At 37.8% G+C, this 21526-nt stretch overlaps 1 protein-coding gene across 1 annotated transcript in view; it reads left to right on the forward strand.

Moving 5' to 3' along the window:
• LOC126091843 (uncharacterized) overlaps window positions 1-21526 on the forward strand; it is a 443987-nt gene that overhangs the window by 248191 nt on the left and 174270 nt on the right. The window contains exon 20 of the mRNA XM_049907099.1: window positions 1104-1218. Within this exon, the coding sequence (XP_049763056.1) occupies window positions 1104-1218 (115 nt within the window). The remainder of the gene's footprint in view (window positions 1-1103; window positions 1219-21526) is intronic.

The following is a 21526-nucleotide window of genomic DNA, read 5'->3' on the forward strand; positions in this document are numbered from 1 at the left end:
CTGTTAATACAGTGTTAAATTATGTTGTCATACATCTAAGTGAGCAGCAGTAATATAAAATAAACAGTTAGCTAGGCAAAAAAAAAAAAAAAAAATACAGCCTGTTAAAGAAAATGACCCAGATTATGAGCTAGCAGCACAATCCTGCAATGACATAGTTGTCTACAAGATAATCAATGATTGAGTAAGTGGTTGGCTGGAATCTGATGTATCTGTGCTGTTTAATGCTGAAGAGTGGGTCATTACCGAGGGGTAACACCTGTCCATGGCAATAAAGTGAAGTAATAAAAGTTTATTCCATTATTGTTTAATTATAAAGTTCTTTTCTTCATATTATATAAATTAATGTCATCATTGTTTGATTAATCTAAGAATAAACTGTACTTTTGCTCATATGTGTTTACCTTGGTAACATAAAGATAGCTATACCTTCAAAGTGTACAAAATACATCATGTGCCTGCTCGTGTTATGAAAAACAGCATGTCTGCTTGAGGGATAAGGGTTTTTATGAACCCACAACTTCAAAAATATTAATTAGGAAATAGACAAGGATCATATAATTTTATGGTTTCAGTGTATTGTCATTGTAAGAATGTGTGGCGTCTGTTCTTTCGGACGTGTCTGAAAAAATAGACACCGCACATTCATGTAACTGATTTGCCTTGATGGGCAATGAATCTTGTGCATACACATTTACAGTCAGCCTACATTGGGAATCTAAAATTGGTGAGCACAGATGAGATGGACAGGGACAAAGGACAGGTGGCACTAGGTGGGAGTGTGGGGGCAGCTAGGGTGAGTGCCGAGGTAGACCATGCATTTGCAATAAACACTGTATTTGGTTGTGCAGTGGTTAATGCAACTGCCTAGCAAACAGGAAGTGCCAGGTTAAAGCACCAGTGTAACACACATTTTCCCTCATGGCTGCTGATTCTGTATAAAGTCCCAATGCAGCTGATATCATTAGTTCCACCCATTTCATTTCCTTTCTTCCTTCTCCACCTTCAATTTACATAATATTGTCATTGTATAATTTCATGCTCAGCCTTTTAGTGTATTGTCTGCTTTATAGGAAATGCCATTATTATATGTTTTTTCACAGGTTCAGATATTCAGCCCCTAGTAAGAGTATGTGACTCCTATCAACTATGTGCAGAGAGAATAGGAGATGCTGTGCATTCTGAACCACCTGATTCTCTGTCTTCGACAGAAGTCCTGTGAGTATAATTTTGTTCACATTTCAACATATGTCATAAAGCTATCTAGGTGTCAAGTGCTTATCTTGTGAATAGATTATTTTGTTGGAGCTGAGGCTCTTGATTATGGTCCTTTGTTTGTATTTAATTCCAGATAACAAAACATTTCACATTCAAATTCATTTGTATCCAGAAATATTACACCTCTTTACTGAGAGTTCATAGCTAGTTTCTAATTAAATCATATTCAATTGGCATTGTGACATTAAAACTCATATTAATTATTTTTATTTTTTAAGTTCTTTTACTATTGGAAATAGTCACACTGCAGTGGTAGAAAAAAATAATATGAGTGTAAAGGATTGTCTCACGAGAAAATCATATAACATGCTTTGGACAAAAGTACATCAAAGAGGAACCCAGTTCATCCCCTCTTCAGAAGATGGATATTTTGTGGGGAAGCATTTAATATATTATAAGGCCATGAGTGAAAATATAGTCTACAATGCTGATATCAGTAAGAAACCCTCATTATCTCAGGATCATTATGCAATTTTTTGGCTACCTCCATCCATCTCTGACCATCTGATTTTGAATTTCTTTGGTTAAGTGAAAATAAAAATATTACTTTGGTTAAACAATACATCACTGTCTGATTTGAAAGAATTAATTAGAATTTATAGATCAGTTTCCCCTCAATATGTTTTCTCCACGTATTTTACTGTGGCAAGGTATAATTAGAAGCAGGTATTATCTATAATATTAATGCTGAGCTACCAACAGATGTAATGTCAATGTGCCAGAATTGGGGCTTTCTTAAGAAAAATACATCACTATGTATGCAGCCTGTTTGATGTTCCAACATTTATAAAAAATTGCAGAGCTATGGTCATTCTGTTACATTTCCATGATTATCAAATAAATTGAAACATCATGATCTACAAGCATGATCACAAGAGAGTATTCTTAGTGGTGTGAAATGACCCAAAATGACACTCTGATGAACAGCTTGCATAGTCTACATTAAAAACTACTATTAGTTAGTGCCGGACTACTTTCAATCTTTTTGTATAATTATTCATCCAGAACTGCATTTTTTAGTAAACACAATTTAATATTTGAAAATATTATGAAAACTAAGTCAACTTGTGTAGCTGCTCCACAGTTAATTGATACTATAATAACTGATGTAGGGTATAGGAAATACGTTACTGTTGTGTTCTGTGATCTAGAAAAAAATATTTATGTCTGTGACCTAGAAAAAATATTTAATTGTGTCAGCATCACAGTATTGCTTGAAAAATGATGGAAGTTTCAGTTTAAAGGAAACATGAGTTCATACATTCTGATATGCCTCTGACTTAATACACTTATCAAGAGCCAATTACCCTAGTTTGCTTTCTTAAAAGAGGACCTTGAGAACTGGCCTTTTTCAGTTTTCATCATCCTTACAAGATTTGAAAACCACTATTCAGGTATCAATTCCCAAAAGTAGTGGCTTTGAAAATTAGAATATTTTGATTGTTGTTAAGTACAAAAACATTTCCACATTATTAACGATGTCATCAGTTACTACGTGTGTAGTGTAGCAGTTTATAATAATCGAGTCACTCGTTTGAATCCTGTTAGCAGCAAATTTTTTCGTTTCTTTTAATTCCATATTCATTAACATTGGAAATGTCAACTAGCAAATATTGAAACATAATTTTTAATAAAAGTAACATCTTTCAATTTTTACATACTGATCACCCCTGAAAATTAGAATATTCAATCAAATTCAAAATTAGTATAAAAATGTGAAACATCAAACAGAAAATAAAACATTCCTTTTTTATTTCTAACATTAACAGTATTTTTGATCCACATATTCTTTTTTATTTAACAATAAGGCATTTCACGTATGAGTAACAGCTTCTAAATTTATTTCTGTGTGATTAGTTATTAAAAAACCAGAAAATGTTATTTTTATTAAAAATGTAGGATTCAATATTTGTTAATTAACATTTCAGTTTTTTGATCAAATTGGAGTTAAAGAAAAGAAAAAAATGACAGTGCTAGCAAGATTTGAACCAGTGACTTTATGATTACAAAAATTTTACACTACGCACACAGTCCGACGATGAGGTTATTAGACACACAGCACAAAATCAGATTGTGAAAGGTATGGAAGGAAATCAGCTGTATGCTTTCTAAAGGAACCATCCCCTCATTAACCATGAGATATTTAAGAAAATTTCAGAAATCTAAACCTTGATGGCTAGACAAAAATTTGAATCCCAATCCTCCCAAACACAAGTCCAGTGTTTTAACCACCACACCACCTCCTCAGTGATTTGATGGTTCTATTCTTTTAATTATAATGTCATTGGTAGCTTTGGTTATGACTACAGTGAGTTATTTAGTGAATTATTCTCCATAAAATTAATGCAATTACACAAAGTTTGTGACAGACTGGTGGTTTAGTGCAACAGAGCTGTGAATGAAATTGATCAGTATTTTGATGAGAATCATCCACACATAAGCACTACAGAGATTCCAGTAACAGAATTTAACACTAAGAAATAAATATTGTGTGATATAAAATTATGGACAGGATATGACATCATTAAAAAAAAAAGGAAAAACTGTATGAAATTCTTGGGAATCAATCCGGAGCAGCTTGAGATGGGACATACATATCAATCTTGTGACTTTTCTTCTGGAAAACGCAAATGTTGTAGGGATTACCAGTATGGAAAAATGCATTCCATCTATTGTTCTCATAGAAATAATGGGTGCAACTACACAAAAACTTTAAATTCATAGCTGTCATTGCAGAAAAATGCTCACAGCATAACTTGTAGGGTTGACTCCTCTGTAGTCATGCCATAACTTGTTTCTTAACCTTAGTGGCCTTATCATAATATATGTACATATTTTAATAATAACAATGAAATCAAACTCAAAGTGTAATGTACACCATGAGAATTAAATGTAAATACAATTTAAATATCCATAAAACAGCATTACATGAGGAAAAGAGGGAAAACATCCTATGGTGGCATGGAAACATACTTCAAGCAGCTCAAAAAACTGTAATAAACTGTGTGTTACTGTTGAAAGTCGACAGTAAATGAGATATTGGGAGACTGGCAATGTTGGCTAGATACCTTCCACATATTCCTCAAGATAGTGGGTCTCCACCATGACCAGTCACAAAATAGCACTGAGTGGACTCAGAAAGTCAAAAGTGTACACCCTGTTACACTGTGAGACAAATGCTCTGGAAGAAGAAGAAAAAAAATATGGCATCACATGTTTCATGTGGAAAAGAAATACAGTAGAAGAAGAATGGGTAGGTTTGAGAGATGAAATAGTGAAAGCAGCAGAGGATCAAGTAGGTAAAAAGACGAGGGCTAGTAGAAATCCTTGGGTAACAGAGGAGATATTGAATTTAATTGATGAAAGGAGAAAATACAAAAATGCAGTAAATGAAGCAGGCAAAAAGGAACACAAATGTCTCAAAAATGAGATCGACGGAAGTGCAAAATGGCTAAGCAGGAATGGCTAGAGGACAAATGTAAGGATGTAGAGGTGTATATCACTAGCGGTAAGATAGATACTGTCTACAGGAAAATTAAAGAGACCTTTGGAGAAAAGAGAACCACTTGCATGAATATCAAGAGCTCAGATGGAAACCCAGTTCTATGCACAGAAGGGAAACCAGAAAGGTGGAAGGAGTACATAGAGGGTCTATACAAGGGCAATGTTCTTGAGGACAATATTATGTAACTGGAAGAGGAGGTAGATGAAGATGAAATGGGAGATATGATACTGTGTGAAGAGTCTGACAGAGCAATGAAAGACCTATATTGAAAAAAAGCCTCAGGAGTAAACATTCTTGGGAGAGGCAGCCCTGACAAATCTCTACCATCTGGTGAGCAAGATGTATGAGACATGTGAAGTACCCTCAAACTTCAAGAAGAATATAATAATTCCAATCCCAAGGAAAGCAGGTGTTGACAGATGTGAAAATTACTGAACTATCAGTTTAATAAGTCACAGCTGCAAAATACTAACGTGAATTCTTTACAGACGAATGGAAAAACTGGTAGAAGCTGACCTCGGGGAAGATCAGCTTGGATTCTGTAGAAATGTTGGAACACGTGAGGCAATACTGACCTTATGACTTATCTTAGAAGAAAGATTAAGGAAAGGCAAACCTACGTTTCTAGCATTTGTAGACTCAGAGAAAGCTTTTGACAGTATCGACTGGAATACTCTCTTTCAAATTCTAAAGGTGGCAGGGGTAAAATACAGGGAGTGAAAGGCTATTTACAATTTGTACAGAAACCAGATGGCAGTTATAAGAGTCGAGGGGCATGAAAGGAAAGCAGTGGTTGGGAAGGTAGTGAGACAGGGTTGTAGCCTCTCCTCGATGTTACTCAATCTGTATATTGAGCAAGCAGTAAACGAAACAAAAGAAAAATTTGGAGTAGGTATTAAAATCCATGGAGAAGAATTAAAACTTTGAGGTTCACCGATGACATTGTAATTCTGTCAGAGACAACAAAGGACTTGGAAGAGCAGTTGAATGGAATGGACAGTGTCTTGAAAGGAGGTTATAAGATTAACATCAACAAAAGCAAAATGAGGATAATGGAATGTAGTCGAATTAAGTCTGGTGATGCTGAGGGAATTAGGTTAGGTAATGAGACACTTAAAGTAGTAAAGGAGTTTTGCTATTTGGGGAGCAAAATAACTGATGATGGTCGAAGTAGAGAGGATATAAAATGTGGACTGGCAATGGCAAGGAAAGCGTTTCTGAAGAAGAGAAATTTGTTAACATCGAGTATAGGTTTAAGTGTCAGGAAGTTGTTTCTGAAAGTATTTGTATGGAGTGTAGCCATGTATGGAAGTGAAACGTGGACAATAAATAGTTTAGACAAGAAGAGAATAGAAGCTTTCGAAATGTGGTGCTACAGAGGAATGCTGAAGGTTAGATGGGTAGATCATATAACTAATAAGGAGGTATTGAATATAATTGGGGAGAAGAGAAATTTGTGGCACAACTTGACTAGAAGAAGGGATCGCTTGGTAGGACATATTCTGAGGCATCAAGGGATCACCAATTTAGTATTGGAGGGCAGTGTGGAGGGTAGAAATAGTAGAAGGAGACCAAGAGATGAATACACTAAACAGATTCCGAAGGACATAGGTTGCAGTAAGTACTGGGAGATGAAGAAGCTTGCACAGGATAGAGTAGCATGGAGAGCTGCATCAAACCAGTCTCTGGACTGAAGACCACAATAACAACAACAACAACATGTTTCAACAGTGAGCTCTGCAGAACTATCACAACCCTACTTTTTTACCAAATTAAAAGACATCCTTGAGTATATTTTTATCTAAAACCCATTTTGTACACGAGAACAGTTCAATCTAAAATGTACATAGACTGCACAAAAACCTCCAGCAAATGAACTTTTCCACAATTGGTAAATGGTCCATTTTAACATGGGTAATGTATCATAAAGCAAATACCGTCCGCACTGGCGGAATGTTACGTGATACCACATACTTATATGTTTGTGACTATTACAGCACCATCTATCACAAAGTGAAAAAATTGGTCCAACTAAAACATTCATCCACATACTACACGAACAGGTAATAAAAAATGGGGGTTCCTATTTTAAAAAATGCAATTGATATCCATTTGACCTACAGCAGCGCCATCTAGCGTGCCAACCAAAGCGCCATCTGGTTTACCCCTTTGAGCTACACAAGTTTTGTTCTTTGTAGTTTTTTTTTACACTTATTTTGTGAGATATTTGGCCTGGTCATGATCAATGGACCATCCTGTATATATGCTAGTCTTAATAGTGAAACCATATCTTCAGGGCAGTGGCATCTGAAAAGAAGATAGCCAACATGCCCAGTAATAGTATTCACGTGCAATAATCTTCATTCATCCCTTCCACCCCATCTCTCTGACTATTTCTTTCTCCTCCCACTTTCTAGCCATATCCCTCTCCCACTCACCCTCTCTTTCCCTCTTTGTCTCCCCATCTTCAACTTGCATTTCCTCCTCCTCCACTCTCTTTGTCCATTGGCTACTCCTCCTCACTCTGCCCATCCCCTCCTCTATAAGTCTCAACCAGTCCCCAGCTACACCCATCAGCACTTGTAGCCCCTACAGTACAGTTTAGTACACACCTGTCATGGAGAGAAGCCTACATGTTGGGGCCTGGAAAACTATATTTCTTGCCCCTGACATGTAGGCTGTTCTGCAAGGCTACTTGATTTGGCACCCAATGTGTAGGCTGCCCAGCACAACAATCATGTTGGGTTAGAGTAGTATCAGCCTGCTATATTGGACTGCTTTGCATGGCAACATTCATGTCATGGGAAAAAGGGGGTTTCTAAGCCCTTGAAATAAAGGCTGTGCTGCGCAAGTGGCTTGTGGGACAGTACCCGCATGCTTTAGTGACATCTTTTTCAGGGGCTGCATGTGCAGATGGGCATGCCTGGGGGAAGGTTGTGACGGATAGAGGCCGGCCGGAGTGGCCGAGCGGTTCTAGGCGGTGTAGTCTGGAACCGCGCGACCGCTACAGTCGCAGGTTCGAATCCTGCCTCGGGCATGGATGTGTGCGATGTCCTTAGGTTAGTTAGGTTTAAGTAGTTCTAAGTTCTAGGGGACTGATGACCTTAGAAGTTAAGTCCCATAGTGCTCAGAGCCATTTTTGTGATGGATAGAGAAATAGATGGAGAGAGCAGGAGGGGTTGAGTAGAGTGTGAGGGGGTAGGCACAGGAAGAGGGGGCTAAGAGGGGATATAAAGACAAAGAGGGAGAGAGAGGAGTAGATGGACATAAAGAGAGGGGATGGAGGAGGTGGACAGAGAGAGGGGAGGTCAAGATGGACAGAGGGAAGGTGGAAGAGTAGATGTGGAAAAAGAGGAGAGAGAAGAGGAGCTGGTTTGAGAGGTGGGAGGAGGAGATGGACAGATATAAAGGCAAGGTGATAGGCAGGGAGGGAGGAGAAGATGGACCAAGAGATGTGCGCATTGTATGTGACATTCGTGTTCTCAGGCGAAGCCATGGGGAAGACTAAATATGACAAAATGTGTATGTGTGTGTGTGTATGTGTGTTCCACATCTCCTCCTAAGCCACTGGAGTGATTCCAATGAAACTTGTTACACATATCCTTTACTGTCAGGCAACAATCACCATGGGGTAAGAACCACATACCTAATGGGATTCAGGATAAGTTTGTGAAAAACTGCTGCATCATGCTTGACATTTAAATGTATTACTTTTATGCTACTAATTGTCTTCACATAAATTGTGCAGATAGTATCCACAAATGTCACTAAATGCACCTACAAAAGTATATCATGGTATGAAACATAGACTGGGAGATGTGATGTCATAAACACTGAGTTGCATGAAAAACTGCTGCATCATGCTTGTGTTTAAATTTATTATTTCCTTGCTACTAATGCTGTTCTCAATGTATTTCGTAGACAGTATCCATATATGCAGCTGAATCCACCTGCACAAATACATCACTGTACGATACACAGATCAAGAGATATGATATCATAAACACTGAGATGCATGAAAAATTGTCACAATATGCATTAAGTTTTAATACATTTACTCTTTACTGCTAAGACACTTGTACAGTTGGGTGAAGTTAAGGAAATTCCTGACACATGGCAGGACTTTTGACACCTTTCAACCCCAAAGTGCAAATGATTCTAGGCAAAAATAGTATCTGTCTATTTACCCATTAAGAAGCATTGGCATAGAAACATTTACGAAATTGCATTTCAGATACGTGCAGCAGTGGGGCTCAGTATACAGAAATTGTCTGGGATCATGTTTCTTAATCTGGGTAGTGTATTTGGCAAAATGAATTCCTGGGCAATGTCAGATTTGTGTATGTGTAATAATTCTTCCCAGGTCCATAGACTAAAGTGGTCCAAATTTAACACACAAATTCCTTGCCTTGAGAGGACCAACATGAGATGGGGATGGGGGGGCTTATAATATTTACTTAGATATAGATATGCTGTTTTTGGAAGCCCCTGACATGTTGGACTTTTTGGTAGGGAGGACAAAGCATGTTTCGTGGATGGAGAGTCATTGTCAGATGCAGATGTAACTTTGGATGTGACCCACAGAAGTGTGTTGAGACCCTTGCTGTTAAAGTTGTATATTAATGACCTTGCAGACAATATTAATAATAGTTAACTCAAGCTTTCTGTAGATGAGACAGTTATCGACAATGAACTGCTATCTGAAAGGAGCTACATAAATATTCAGTCAGATCTTGATAAGATTTCAGAGTGGTCCAGGATTTAACACCTTGCTTTAAATTCTAAGAAATGTAAAATTTTTCACTTCATAAAATGAAAAACCATAGTATCCTATGACTATAATGTCAGTGAATCACTGTTGGAATCAGCCAACTCATATAAATACCTGCGTGTAACATTTTGTAGGAATATGCAATGGAATGATCACATTGGTTGTCATTGGTTTATTGATAGGATATTGGGTAACTGCAATCAATCTACAAAGGAGATTGCTCACAAATGTCTTGTGTGATCAGTTATAGAGTATTGCTCAAGTGTGGGGGACTCATAGCCGATAGTGCTAACAGGGGATTATGGACATATACAGAGAAGGGCAGCACGAATAGTCACAAGTTTGTTCAATCCTTGGGAGAGTGTCACAGAGAAGCTGAAAGAACTGAACTGGAAGACTCTTGAAGATAAATGAAGTTTCAAGAACCGGCTTTAAATAAGTACTCTAGGAATATACTACAACCCCCTACATATCATCACATAGGGATCGTGGGGCTATTTAAGATTAGAATAATTACTGCATGCACTGAGGCATTCAAACAATCATTCTTCCCATGCTCTGTAAGTGAATGGAGCAGGAAGAAAACCTTATAACTGGTACAATTGGACATACCCTCTGCCATGCACCTCATGGTGGTTTTCAACAATACTTTAGTCATGATACTTATAAGAAACTGTTGCATTATAAAATTAAATACATGTTGCTGTTAATTCGTATTTAGTTTTTGAATATATTAGTATTCTTAATATAACTGAAATTACAACATAGAAATGACACATAAAAAAAGTAGATAGGGAATTAATCCCACATAGGTGCACTTAAAAATCCAAAATTGAGTGAACTTTTGATCTTTTACTCTTTATCTTTCTCCAAACATATGCCCCTCCCCTTTCTTTCTCTCCCCCCCCTTTTAAAACACACACACACTCACACACACACACACACACACACACACACAGACATTTCTATCAAGTCACTATAAGTTTTTATTAGTGCACATATAACATTCTCATAGGTACTGGAATTAGTGCTTTTCAGAATTTAATGTAATGTTTATAGAGAACTTATTTGAAAAAGAACCTTAAACATTTAATGAATATTGCTATTATATAGAGTGACTGTGCTTAAACCACCACCATCAAGCCGCCCCCCCCCCCCAAAAAAAAAAAAAAAAAAAAAAAAAAAAAAAAAAAAAAAAAAAAAAAAAAAAAAAAAAAAAAATCCCATTTGAAGATTTTTTTATTTTTCTTCCACAACCTAGTGGAAAATTAAAAAAAACCTTCTTAATAGGTCAGGTGTGCACTACATGCAGGAAACAGTACTCAGGTAGCAGAGAGAATGTACGGCAAGCACATATGGCTTTTTTAGAATAGAGAAATATCTCCACAGGCCTGATAAGGTACATTCTGATTTCAGACAGGGACACATATTAACCCCATTAATTAAAGAGAGTAGCATTCATTACTGCAGACTAGAGAAGAAAAACTGTTTAGTTAGTTAACTGCAGGAGCATCAGTGGAAAGGTTCCAGAGCTAGTCTTGTTTATAAAGGCTAATGGTGCCCACATACTGGTATGGATGCAAAATGGCTGAAACCAATTGTTAGTAGCAAAGAACTACCAAATTCACCTCAGAATGAACATTGCAATTGTAGGTTGAACTATGGTGCTGGAGGAGAGTTTATAGCCATAAAAAGTATGATAATATCTATTGAGGTAAGTACAGATTCCAAATACAAAAGAATTTGGGTGAAGACAAGTGTTAGAGGTGCTTCAGATATGATCATTTGACACTTTTATATGGCCCTTGCCTCAGGAGAGTAATGGTGGAACATTTGATGGAAGACTTGGAGAACATTTTGCATAAATTTCCTGGTTATGTTATAGTATTAGGTGGAAATTTCAAATTTTCAATAGTAGACTGTAAGACAAGCATTTAGGCAGGCAGGAGGCACAGAGAATCATGTAAATCATTCAAAATGCCTTATGCAAAAATTATCTGGATCAGCTAATCAGAGAACCAACTCATGAAGATGACTTATTAGATGGCCTGGTCACCAACACGCCTGAACATTTCAGCTCGGTTAGTGTAGAACAAGGAAGCAGTGATAATAAGGCCGTTACAGCTTCACTGAATTTGGCTGTAAGTAGGAATGTAAAGTAAGGTAAGAAGATATTTCTGTTTAGAAGATTTCAGATTACCTGAGGGATTAACATGATGATTACATCTCTATCACTGACAATGTGCAGCATCAATGGAACACATTCAAGAGTATTGTACATATCACTTTAAGCAGGTATGTGCTGAGCAAAGTTGTGAGAGATGAGAAAGAACCACTGTGGCTCGACACTGCAAAGACTGCTTCACTGCAAATTCAAATGTAGTGAAAGTCTCAGAGAAAAAACAAAAACAAAATGAAGCCAAAATTACTTTAATGAGAGCCATGTGTGAAGTATTCAATAAATTCGGAAGTGAAATTCTCTCTAACGAACTGACATGAAATCCTAAGAAGTTTTGTTCTTATGTTAAATTAATTAGTAGATCAAAGGCATCTGTCCAGAGATGAATTATGTCATGGAGAAGACCAAAGTACTAACCACCTTTTCCCAAAACTGTTTCACTTACAAAGAGTATGCTGTAGTTCCTCCTCTAAATGGTTGTGTGAATATTAGAATGACAGATACTAAAATAAATAACCATGGGGCGGAAGAACAACTGAAGTCACTCAACAGAGGAAAGGCCACTGTACCTGAAGTGATACCAATTCATTTCTGCATAGAGTATGCAAAATAACTTGCCCCTCTTCGAGCTGCAGCATACTGTAGATCACTGCAGGAGTGAAGCATCCTTAATAATTAGGAAAACTGTAAGCCATCAGGTTTTGAAGAAGGGTTGTAACACTCCCGCCCTGTCGGACGTGCGTTAGCTCAATAAAGCCTGTACTGTAATAAGTTCACGGGCTTCACCTTGTAAACAAGGATTTAGTACATAAGTTGACCGCGTGTACCTAATGGAAGCAAGATCGAACCTATATTCAGTCAGTAACTACAGTGATGTGTCAAGCAAATGTAAAGTACAATTACGCGTTCGCATGGACAAGAAGTGTACACAGTAGATACTATCAATGATTAATAATACGGTCGCCAGCCTAATTAGGCATTGAGTGAGTTTTTCCTTGTACAAGTGTGTGCATGTACAAGCATAACAACACGTAATACTGTAGCGTTATATGGCAAAGTTTGAAACCAAAAAAAAAATCCACTGAACTAAAGTTTTTTCCTTTTGTACTAAATTGGACGAGCTACAAATACACAACACCACACAGCAATGATTACTACGAGCTGCACTTTGTATATTGATCAGACTGAAATCGGGCATAGATTACCCTAGACTCAGCAATTTTGAAAACACACATACAATGTCACTATTAAAATTGGAAAAAACACTAATACGCTTAGGTTTAATATAGAAATCGATTTTACTGTTCAAATCTGATCAGTACACTTCAAAACGTGCAAGAATAGGCAAGAGAAGTGGGGGGGGGGGGGGGGGGGCCTGAAACTGTTATGGTTGTTATACTGAAACTAGTAAGTCCTGAATGTAAATTAACACTCGAAGTTATCAATCTGTGAAGAACTAATCTTTTGTCTTATTTTGAATTACTTAGTTATCATTATTTCAGTCACAAATCAATTAAATAACATTGCTAGCTCCATTCAAAATTTATCTTTCAATTTAACCACACTGTTGTTCTTTACTAACATTTATATTTGCACTCCTAACCTTGAACGTCTTTATAGCATAAATTGGTCTGCAGATAATTTAGTATTAACTGTAAACTTTCAGTTCGGGATACTCGGGTTGCACAATATGTGGTAAGGACCCTGTCTAGGTCAATGATAAGAATAAGTGATGGCTAAGGCAATTCTGGTAAAAGTCACGTTATTATTGAACAGTCAAAACAGTTTCAACACTGGTCCACACAGATACACTTCTAAAGATGAAATAAATGTTTGACCTGTGCACGTCGGTGCGGCGGATGGCGGGCAGCGAGATAGCGGGCAGCACTGCACACATACAAGCACGGCTAAGGCTCTCACAGTATCGGCACTTTCATTCTTCTTGGCGTCGTAATCTTTCCAGTTTTGTGCCTAAGAATATAGCCATGCCAAGCAGTCGTCGGAATCGGCCCATCCGAGGCTCAATGGAATCCACTTTTCCTAGATAGCCTCCTCGTTACAGTATATGTTCCTCTGACCGATGCTCAACTCCGACTGTGTTACTGAGCCCGTTGTGCCGAATCGCGCCAGTGTGCGTTTTCCCGCGCTCGCCTGCATCCACCTTTTCCCGCGCCCCTACAGGTAGGGTATTCACCACAGGTTTTCTACTACACATATTCTAATGCATTACCTACGTATGGACCGAGTGTTTAAATTACAATTTTCACATTATACAATAGTTTTAACATTAAATACACTTTCCTTTGGTTATCAAATTGCTTAAAATCTAACATAAATAATACCATTCATTTAAAAAGTTGCGTACAGTTTCTTTAACACGACACGAAAAGGAAAAAAAATCCAAAATAATATTTACATTATTTTACATAAATTCAGACAGAAACATTTATCTAAATGCATAAAGGAAAAAAATTATTATAGGTACATTATTGTTACACATGCCCCTGTTTCCAGAAAATTTTCTTAAGTCTAAATTTTATGGGAACACTAAATTTAACAATAATACACTGGTTCTGAATCTTTACGTAAATGTTCAAGAAGATTTACACTACATATTTCCTTCCACTCACTGTATATAGGTTTACACTATTTTAACATATCAAGACCAATTTCTTGTTATTTACTTAAGTGCCTTTTGCACAGTCCAACTTCCTATTTTAACATTACTAAAATAGCAATTTAATCATTTTTCCCCAAATTTCTTAAAGAAATAATTTAACGTTCTGGAATGCAAACATTTAACTACAAAAACAAATGCATATTTCTTATACACTATAAGATAATTTGTCGCTGCTCGCTTTGAATAGCAGTCCATTTCTTCACTTATTAAACAAAACACACCCACAAAATTTTCAGAAAATTATTTACACATATTTGCTGCCTATTATGTGGATTTGGGCAGTCCATTTCACTTCATATTGTCACATCCTCTGGATCACATTTACAATTTTCCATCGACTATTTATCTGCCCTCATTGGTATTTGGCTGTCCTTCACATTATGGTTCATACACTGCCCATTTTCATTTTTGACAGTTCCATCTGTTATCTGTCTGAAAGCATTTATCCTTTCCTTTCAGTCCTTTCCTCCATACATTTTTATAGTTACAGTACAATTGGTAATCTGAAACTCACATAACTACATTAGTACATTTTCAATGGAATACAGACATTTACAAAGATTAGTTACATTTGAAATAACTTGGTTTCAGCATAAGATACAGCACAATTACTCGTTCCTGGGAACATACAGTTTCAGATCCACAATATTTCTTACACCTAAAGGTCTTTTGGATTTTGGGTAGATCAGGTAGTAAGCATTGTCGTGTGGAATATTCTGTATTATATATGGTCCATTATAAATATATTTAAATTTTGAAATTTCATGATTTAGTTCACTAGATTTTTCGTGGGTTTTTAAAAGAACATAATCTCCAATTTTAAATTTTGAAACCTTTAGATTTTTATCGTGTCTTCTAGATCTAGATTCGGCTTTTTGCTTTGCCCTTTTTATTACCAATTCTTTCTTTTGATTTAATCCCAAACTTGTACAAGGTGGAAACTCTAATTTTTCTTCAATTAAACTTTTACTACTTCTGTCTAACAAAATTTCTTCCGGTGGGAATCCTGTAGTTTCATGATGTAAAGTGTTCATGACATTCTCAAAATCCGATATGAATCGGCCCCAGGCTCTATGATTGTGACTGCAGTATGCTCTACACAATCTCCCGACTTCGCGCATGTATCTTTCAACCGGATTGCTTGCAGGATGGTAGGCTGCAATATATTTAACCTCCACCCCATTTTTCTCCATTCCCTCTTTCCAAATTTTGGATATGAACTGGGGTCCATTGTCCGATAGTACTGCCTTGGGTTTCCCGATGGTCCTGTAGTATTCGACCATCCTACTAAATACAGCTTTTGCTGTGGCCTTTTTCAAGGGGTATAGTTTCACAAATTTAGAAAATACTTCCAAAATCACCAAAACATATGCACAATTTCCCGAAGTCTTTGGGAGGGGACCATATAAATCTACCGATAATAAGTCTAGGGTGTCTTCAGGCAATGTACTTTGCATTGGTCCCCTACTAGTTTTGTTCGGTACTTTGGTCTTTTGACAGATATCGCATGACTTAATCCGTTCCTTTACCTTCTTACTTACATTACCAGTAATCACTACGACCTTATTCAGTTTATCCAAACATTTTTTCGGCCCACTATGCCCCAATGCCAAATGAAAATAATCTATGACATCAGTATCAAACTGGTTTGGCCAACATACCCTCCATTGTTCAGTAACTAAATCTTTCCTCCTATATAAAATGCCTTTATAAATTTTGTAATATTTCTTAATTTGAGGGTACTGCACACTGTCAAAATTTACTTTCACTGATTTCCAGGTTGAATCCTCATTCTGATGGTACCTCATATTTTTACATATCTGCTCAATTTTCCTATTTCCTGAAATCTCTTTCATATATCTTATCTGAAAAGTACCCTCTTCCCCATTTTCATTGGGCACTTCACTCATACCATTAGGCAATCGAGATAAGGCATCTGCCACGTAATTCTCAGTACCTTTAACATAGCAAATATCGTAATCAAATTGCTGCAGGTACAAAGCCCAGCGAGTTAACCTACCATTAAGTAAACGGCAATCTTTAAGAAAAGTCAAAGCTTTGTGGTCGGTATGTATAATGAGCTTATGGCCCCACAGATAATTTCTAAATTTCTTCAGCCCCCATATAATGGCTAAAGCTTCCTTTTCCGAAATAGTGTAATTTCTCTCGTATCTTGTTAGGGTTCTACTGGCAAATGCGATAGTCTGGTGTTCGATTTCCTTGCCCTCACAGATTTCTTGGAACACTTCGATGCCAATTCCATAAGCACTGCTGTCAGTATTCATATGGAAAGGTTTTGACAGTATGGGGTGATGCAAAATATTGTCATTCAAAAGTTCCCTTTTTAAGTTTTCAAAATCTGTCATGCATTCTTCAGTCCACACAAAAGCACTATTTTTCTTAAGTAAATTATTTAAATGAGGACTATTAAAAACTTGGCCCTTGACGAATTTTCTATAGAACCCACATAAACCTAGAAAGGCTTTCAACTGTTTTCTATTTCTAGGAGCTGGACATCCCGATATTGCACTTAACTTCTCCGGATCCTTGCCAATACCGTTTGTAGTGATAATGTGCCCCAGAAACTTTATTTCCGATTTCACAAATTCACACTTCTTCCATTTAAGTGTCATGCCCCCTGCTTGTAGAGCAACAAAAACTTTCTGTAATAATTCGCCATGCTCCTGCCATGTTTCTGTAGCAATCAGTAAATCGTCTACATAAATGGTTAGCCGGGAACTCAGTTCTCTACCTAACACAAAGTCCAGTGCCCTAATAAATACTGCCACAGATGTACTAAGCCCAAATGGCACTACTTTATACTGATAGCATTTCCCGGCGAATAGAAAAGCGGTATATTTACGGGATTCTTTACTCAACGGGATTTGCCAGTATCCGGCGGTCATATCCAGACTGGTTAAATATTTTACGTTATAAAATTTTTGGAGCATTTCGTCCAGATTCTCAGGCCTATCTATTTCCTTCTTTACAATTTTGTTTAAAGTCCTAGCGTCGATAACTACTCTCACTCCCCCATCCCTTTTGTTCACTATGATAAGAGGACTATTATACTCGCTGTTACTTCGTTCGATTACCCCCCACTCTATCATCTTATCTATTTCCAATTGAACAGCCTGCCTCTTTGATATGGGTATCGAAAACGGTCTTACGAAGAAAGGTTTATGCTCTATTGTCTCAATCTGGTATTCAAAATTCTTAACTAGGCCAGGTTTGTCCGAAAATACGGGGCTGTTATTATCTAAAATTTCAAGCAACTCTGCTTTCTGTTCGGGAGATATTCCCTCTAAATTTTCCACCATTCCCTTAAATTCATGCCCCTGCTTGTCACTCTCATTCAATAATTTCTGGACATGGTACATCTCGTACTTGTTCGTCAACCCATCATTCCCTTTGTCAATCTCTAACAACAAAGAATCAATTTCTGAATCAAACACTTTCCCAATTCCCTCAAAATTTAATTCCAAATTCCTAAATGTACTATTAATTTTGATCACTCCCTGGCTACAATCAATAATAACCTTTTCTTTATCCAACCAATCTATCCCCAAAATCATTTCAGTACTCAGGTCTGGCACAACCAAAAAATCGTGTTCAAAGTTTTGTCCTTTTATACTAAATTCGACAAAAATCTGGTTCTTTACCGGCTTGCTAGCCTTGCCAGTAGCCCCAACAATTTTTACACCTGTTACTGACATAATTACTAGCCCAGGCTTATCACAAATGTGTTCGAAAAACGATTGGGAAATTGCACTTATCTGAGACCCAGTATCAAGAAGTACCTGCAATTCCATGTTATAAATTTCAACTGGTATTATTGTTTGTTTCACCGTCGAATGTTTTTTATTATCGTGGTCTTCCTTGAGCAAATCTGGGTCGACGATAACATCGTCCCAAGATATGCTTTTAACATTTACTTCACATATATCAGGCGGTTTCTTTGGTTCCGGGAGTTCAAAGTCATTAATTACCTGAACCCTTTTCGAAATAAACTCTGAGTCGTCCGGTGGTTCTTTCTTTGTTCGGTCTCAACGTCTGGATTTTGTTTTGACACTTCGTCATCGTTAGGTACAATATCGTACTTAACTACATCCCCTTTATTTTCACTGATTTTCTCATACCCTCTTTCAGTAAAAGTATATTCACTTTCTTTTACCCCGAAAAATACATCTTCACTAGAGTCATCACTGATCTCTTCCTCCACATCAGATTCGCTTAAGTACGCTACTTTTGCACAACAGGGAAAGTTAGTATATTCAATTTTGTCTGTATTAGCGTATCTTTCATTTTCTGAGCTATCGTCGGAATCCGACCATTCCGGATCGCTATCAGGTTCTAACATAAAGGCTTTTCTGAGACAGGCACTAAGTTCCTCCTCGGTATCGTCATCAGGCTTAGATTTTAATTCAATCTCCTCTTTTGGCGAAACGGCCTCATTTTCAGCTTTATTTACCTCTACTGTGACTTCATATTCAGTGTAATCCTCGTGGACTTTAATTACTTTCATGTAATCATCTGCCCCTTCTCCACGGTGCCTCTCGGTAGCAGCTTGCACTATTGGCGGATTGTTAGCAGAAGTTATTTCTTCGTCAATGCTGAGGATTTCATCCTCCAAATCCTTCCTATCATTAACCTTCCCCTTATCGGCAGCACGCGTACTTTTCGCAGCGCTATTTATTCTCCCTTCTTCACATTTGGGCCACGTCACTATATTGACGCCCCTATCATTTCCCTTTCTATTAACTAATTTCTTCGCCTCATATTCCTTCTTAACATCCTCCCACTCACATTGCTTTAGGCCCTTGTACAGATCGTCGATCTGCACACGCCAATCAGTCACTTCTGCTAATTCATTATCGCCCTTTTCCTCATTGCAAACACTGCTAACCGCACCTCTCTGTGTACTCACAGTCTCATCTATTGTTTCCTTTGCCACGGAATTATCACTCGTCAAATTTTCATTATCTCTTACGGCTACGTTCGCACCTACTGCTGCCGTATTGCTAGCGGCTTCTCTCTGAACAGATGTTCCGCTAGGCTGGGCCGTTGCCCTCTGATACTCCACTCGCCCGTTAACCTGGAGTATTCGGTGCGGCATATATGACTCATGCTGGCTCGCACCTGACGCTTGTCTCGCCACAACATGTTGCGTCGTTTCATGCCTGTCTCTAACCTGTCTCATTACATTGCGGTCGGTCTGGTATATTTTCTTAAATCGGGGCCGGTATGTATTGTCCGCTTCCGTTTGGCCCGCAACGTTCGCGGAAATTAGTTTCCCGCGTCGTTATTAATTTGCGCGGTGTACTCTCGACCGCGACCTGGATAACTTCCTCTGCCTCTTCCTCTACCTCTTCCTCTCTGTATTACATTGACGCGAAATCCATCGCCGTCATTCCGTTCGTCATTGTGCCGGTTATTATGGTTACCAAAATTTTGATAATTGGCACGACTTGCGCGCCAATGGTCTTCGTCTTCGACCCTTTCGAGGAATGCTTGGAAGCTACGATGATTGCTTCCTACGTACCTCTTTGAATCTTCTGGGAGCTTTTTATACAGTTCCCATATAATTTCCGAATCTGATCTTCGGCCTCTTAGATGTGTCAATTTTCGGTACCAATACTCGCAGAAATCTTTCAAAGAATTCCTGCCCCTGTTATCATGCTGTTTGGCCATGATAAACTCGCGCCATAAATGGTCCTGCTTTTGTTCAGACCAATACTCTTCGGTAAATTTTTGCCTAAATTCTTCGAACGTCATTCGTTCGGTATTTAAATTTATTCCCCAGCGCTTAGCGTCACCTGCTAAGGCGCTAATTACAACGTTTATCTTTTCCTGATCAGACAAGTGCTCAGGAAATACTCTCTCGCAATTTTTGATGAAGTCTAACGGATGCCACCCGTTATGTTTCTTGGCTGGATCGAAGCGTTCCTCGCCTTCTAACAGCTTCGTAATTGGTGCGCCATTACAGACCACACCAGGCCTATCTTTAATTTTGCTCTCTAGATCGAAAATTTTGCCTTGAATTTTCGTACAATTTTGAACACATCCGGTTACTTTTTCACCTAATTCTTTTTCAGTGTCTACAACTACCTTTTTCAACTGAGATATTCCGTATTGACATTCGTTTACGATCTCAGTTTTAAGACCGAAAACTTTTTCGTCTACCTTAGTTTCAACCAGCGGTTCTACTTTCTCTTGGATGTTGAGAATTTCGACATCGAATCTACTGTTAATGTTACCAATTTCCTCCTGCATAGTATCCATATTTTTGTTAATGGTGTCAATTTCAAATTTCATAGTATTTACCACAGAACTTAAATTTCCCACTTTTTGTTCTACCTGCTCTATTTGTTTACTAATTCTAATTCCTTGATCTTTGACCTGTGCTTTAATTTGATCAACGTGTGTTTTAAGCTGCTCGTTCTGTGTTTTGATCTGATGGCCCTGTGTTTTGAGTTGCTCGTCAACGTGCGTTTTAAGCTGATCAACCTGATTACCGACTTGTTTTTGAAGCTGATTACTCTGTGTTTTAAGCTGCGCATCAACGTGCGTTTTAAGCTGCTCGTTCTGTGTTTTGAGCTGCTCATCAACGTGTGTTTTAAGCTGCTCGTTCTGTGTTTTGAGCTGCTCATCAACGTGTGTTTTAAGCTGCTCATTCTGTCCTACAATTTGTTTGGTTAATTGTTCAAATAAGTCGTTCATATTTAAAATTTTTACACTGTTTTGTTCTACGGAATCCGTGTGTTCCGATTCTACTTCATAAGTTTCTTTCGGTTCTTTCTTTATCTGTGGTGAATCAAATATGTCAGTGGATTCGTTCACGTACCCACTATCATCTACAAAGTCACCCTCTACTTCCTGTTTTGTCCCTTGCTGTGTTCGAGGTGATCGCGACATTTCAATCTGTTCGTTGACGTGTTCATGGTATTGTATGTACGCCAATTGTCTTCCGCTAACGCCATCTGTTATCTGGCCGCGTAAACTCCTGATACTGCAAGCTGAATTCTCCATTTCGCTCGGCACATCTATCCTGTCCCCGTTCTTGTCCATATTGAATGCCAATCACACACACTATTATACTTGACTCACGCTATA

Source organism: Schistocerca cancellata, chromosome 7 (genome assembly GCF_023864275.1).
Source record: "Schistocerca cancellata isolate TAMUIC-IGC-003103 chromosome 7, iqSchCanc2.1, whole genome shotgun sequence".
Classification (NCBI taxonomy): domain Eukaryota; kingdom Metazoa; phylum Arthropoda; class Insecta; order Orthoptera; family Acrididae; genus Schistocerca; species Schistocerca cancellata.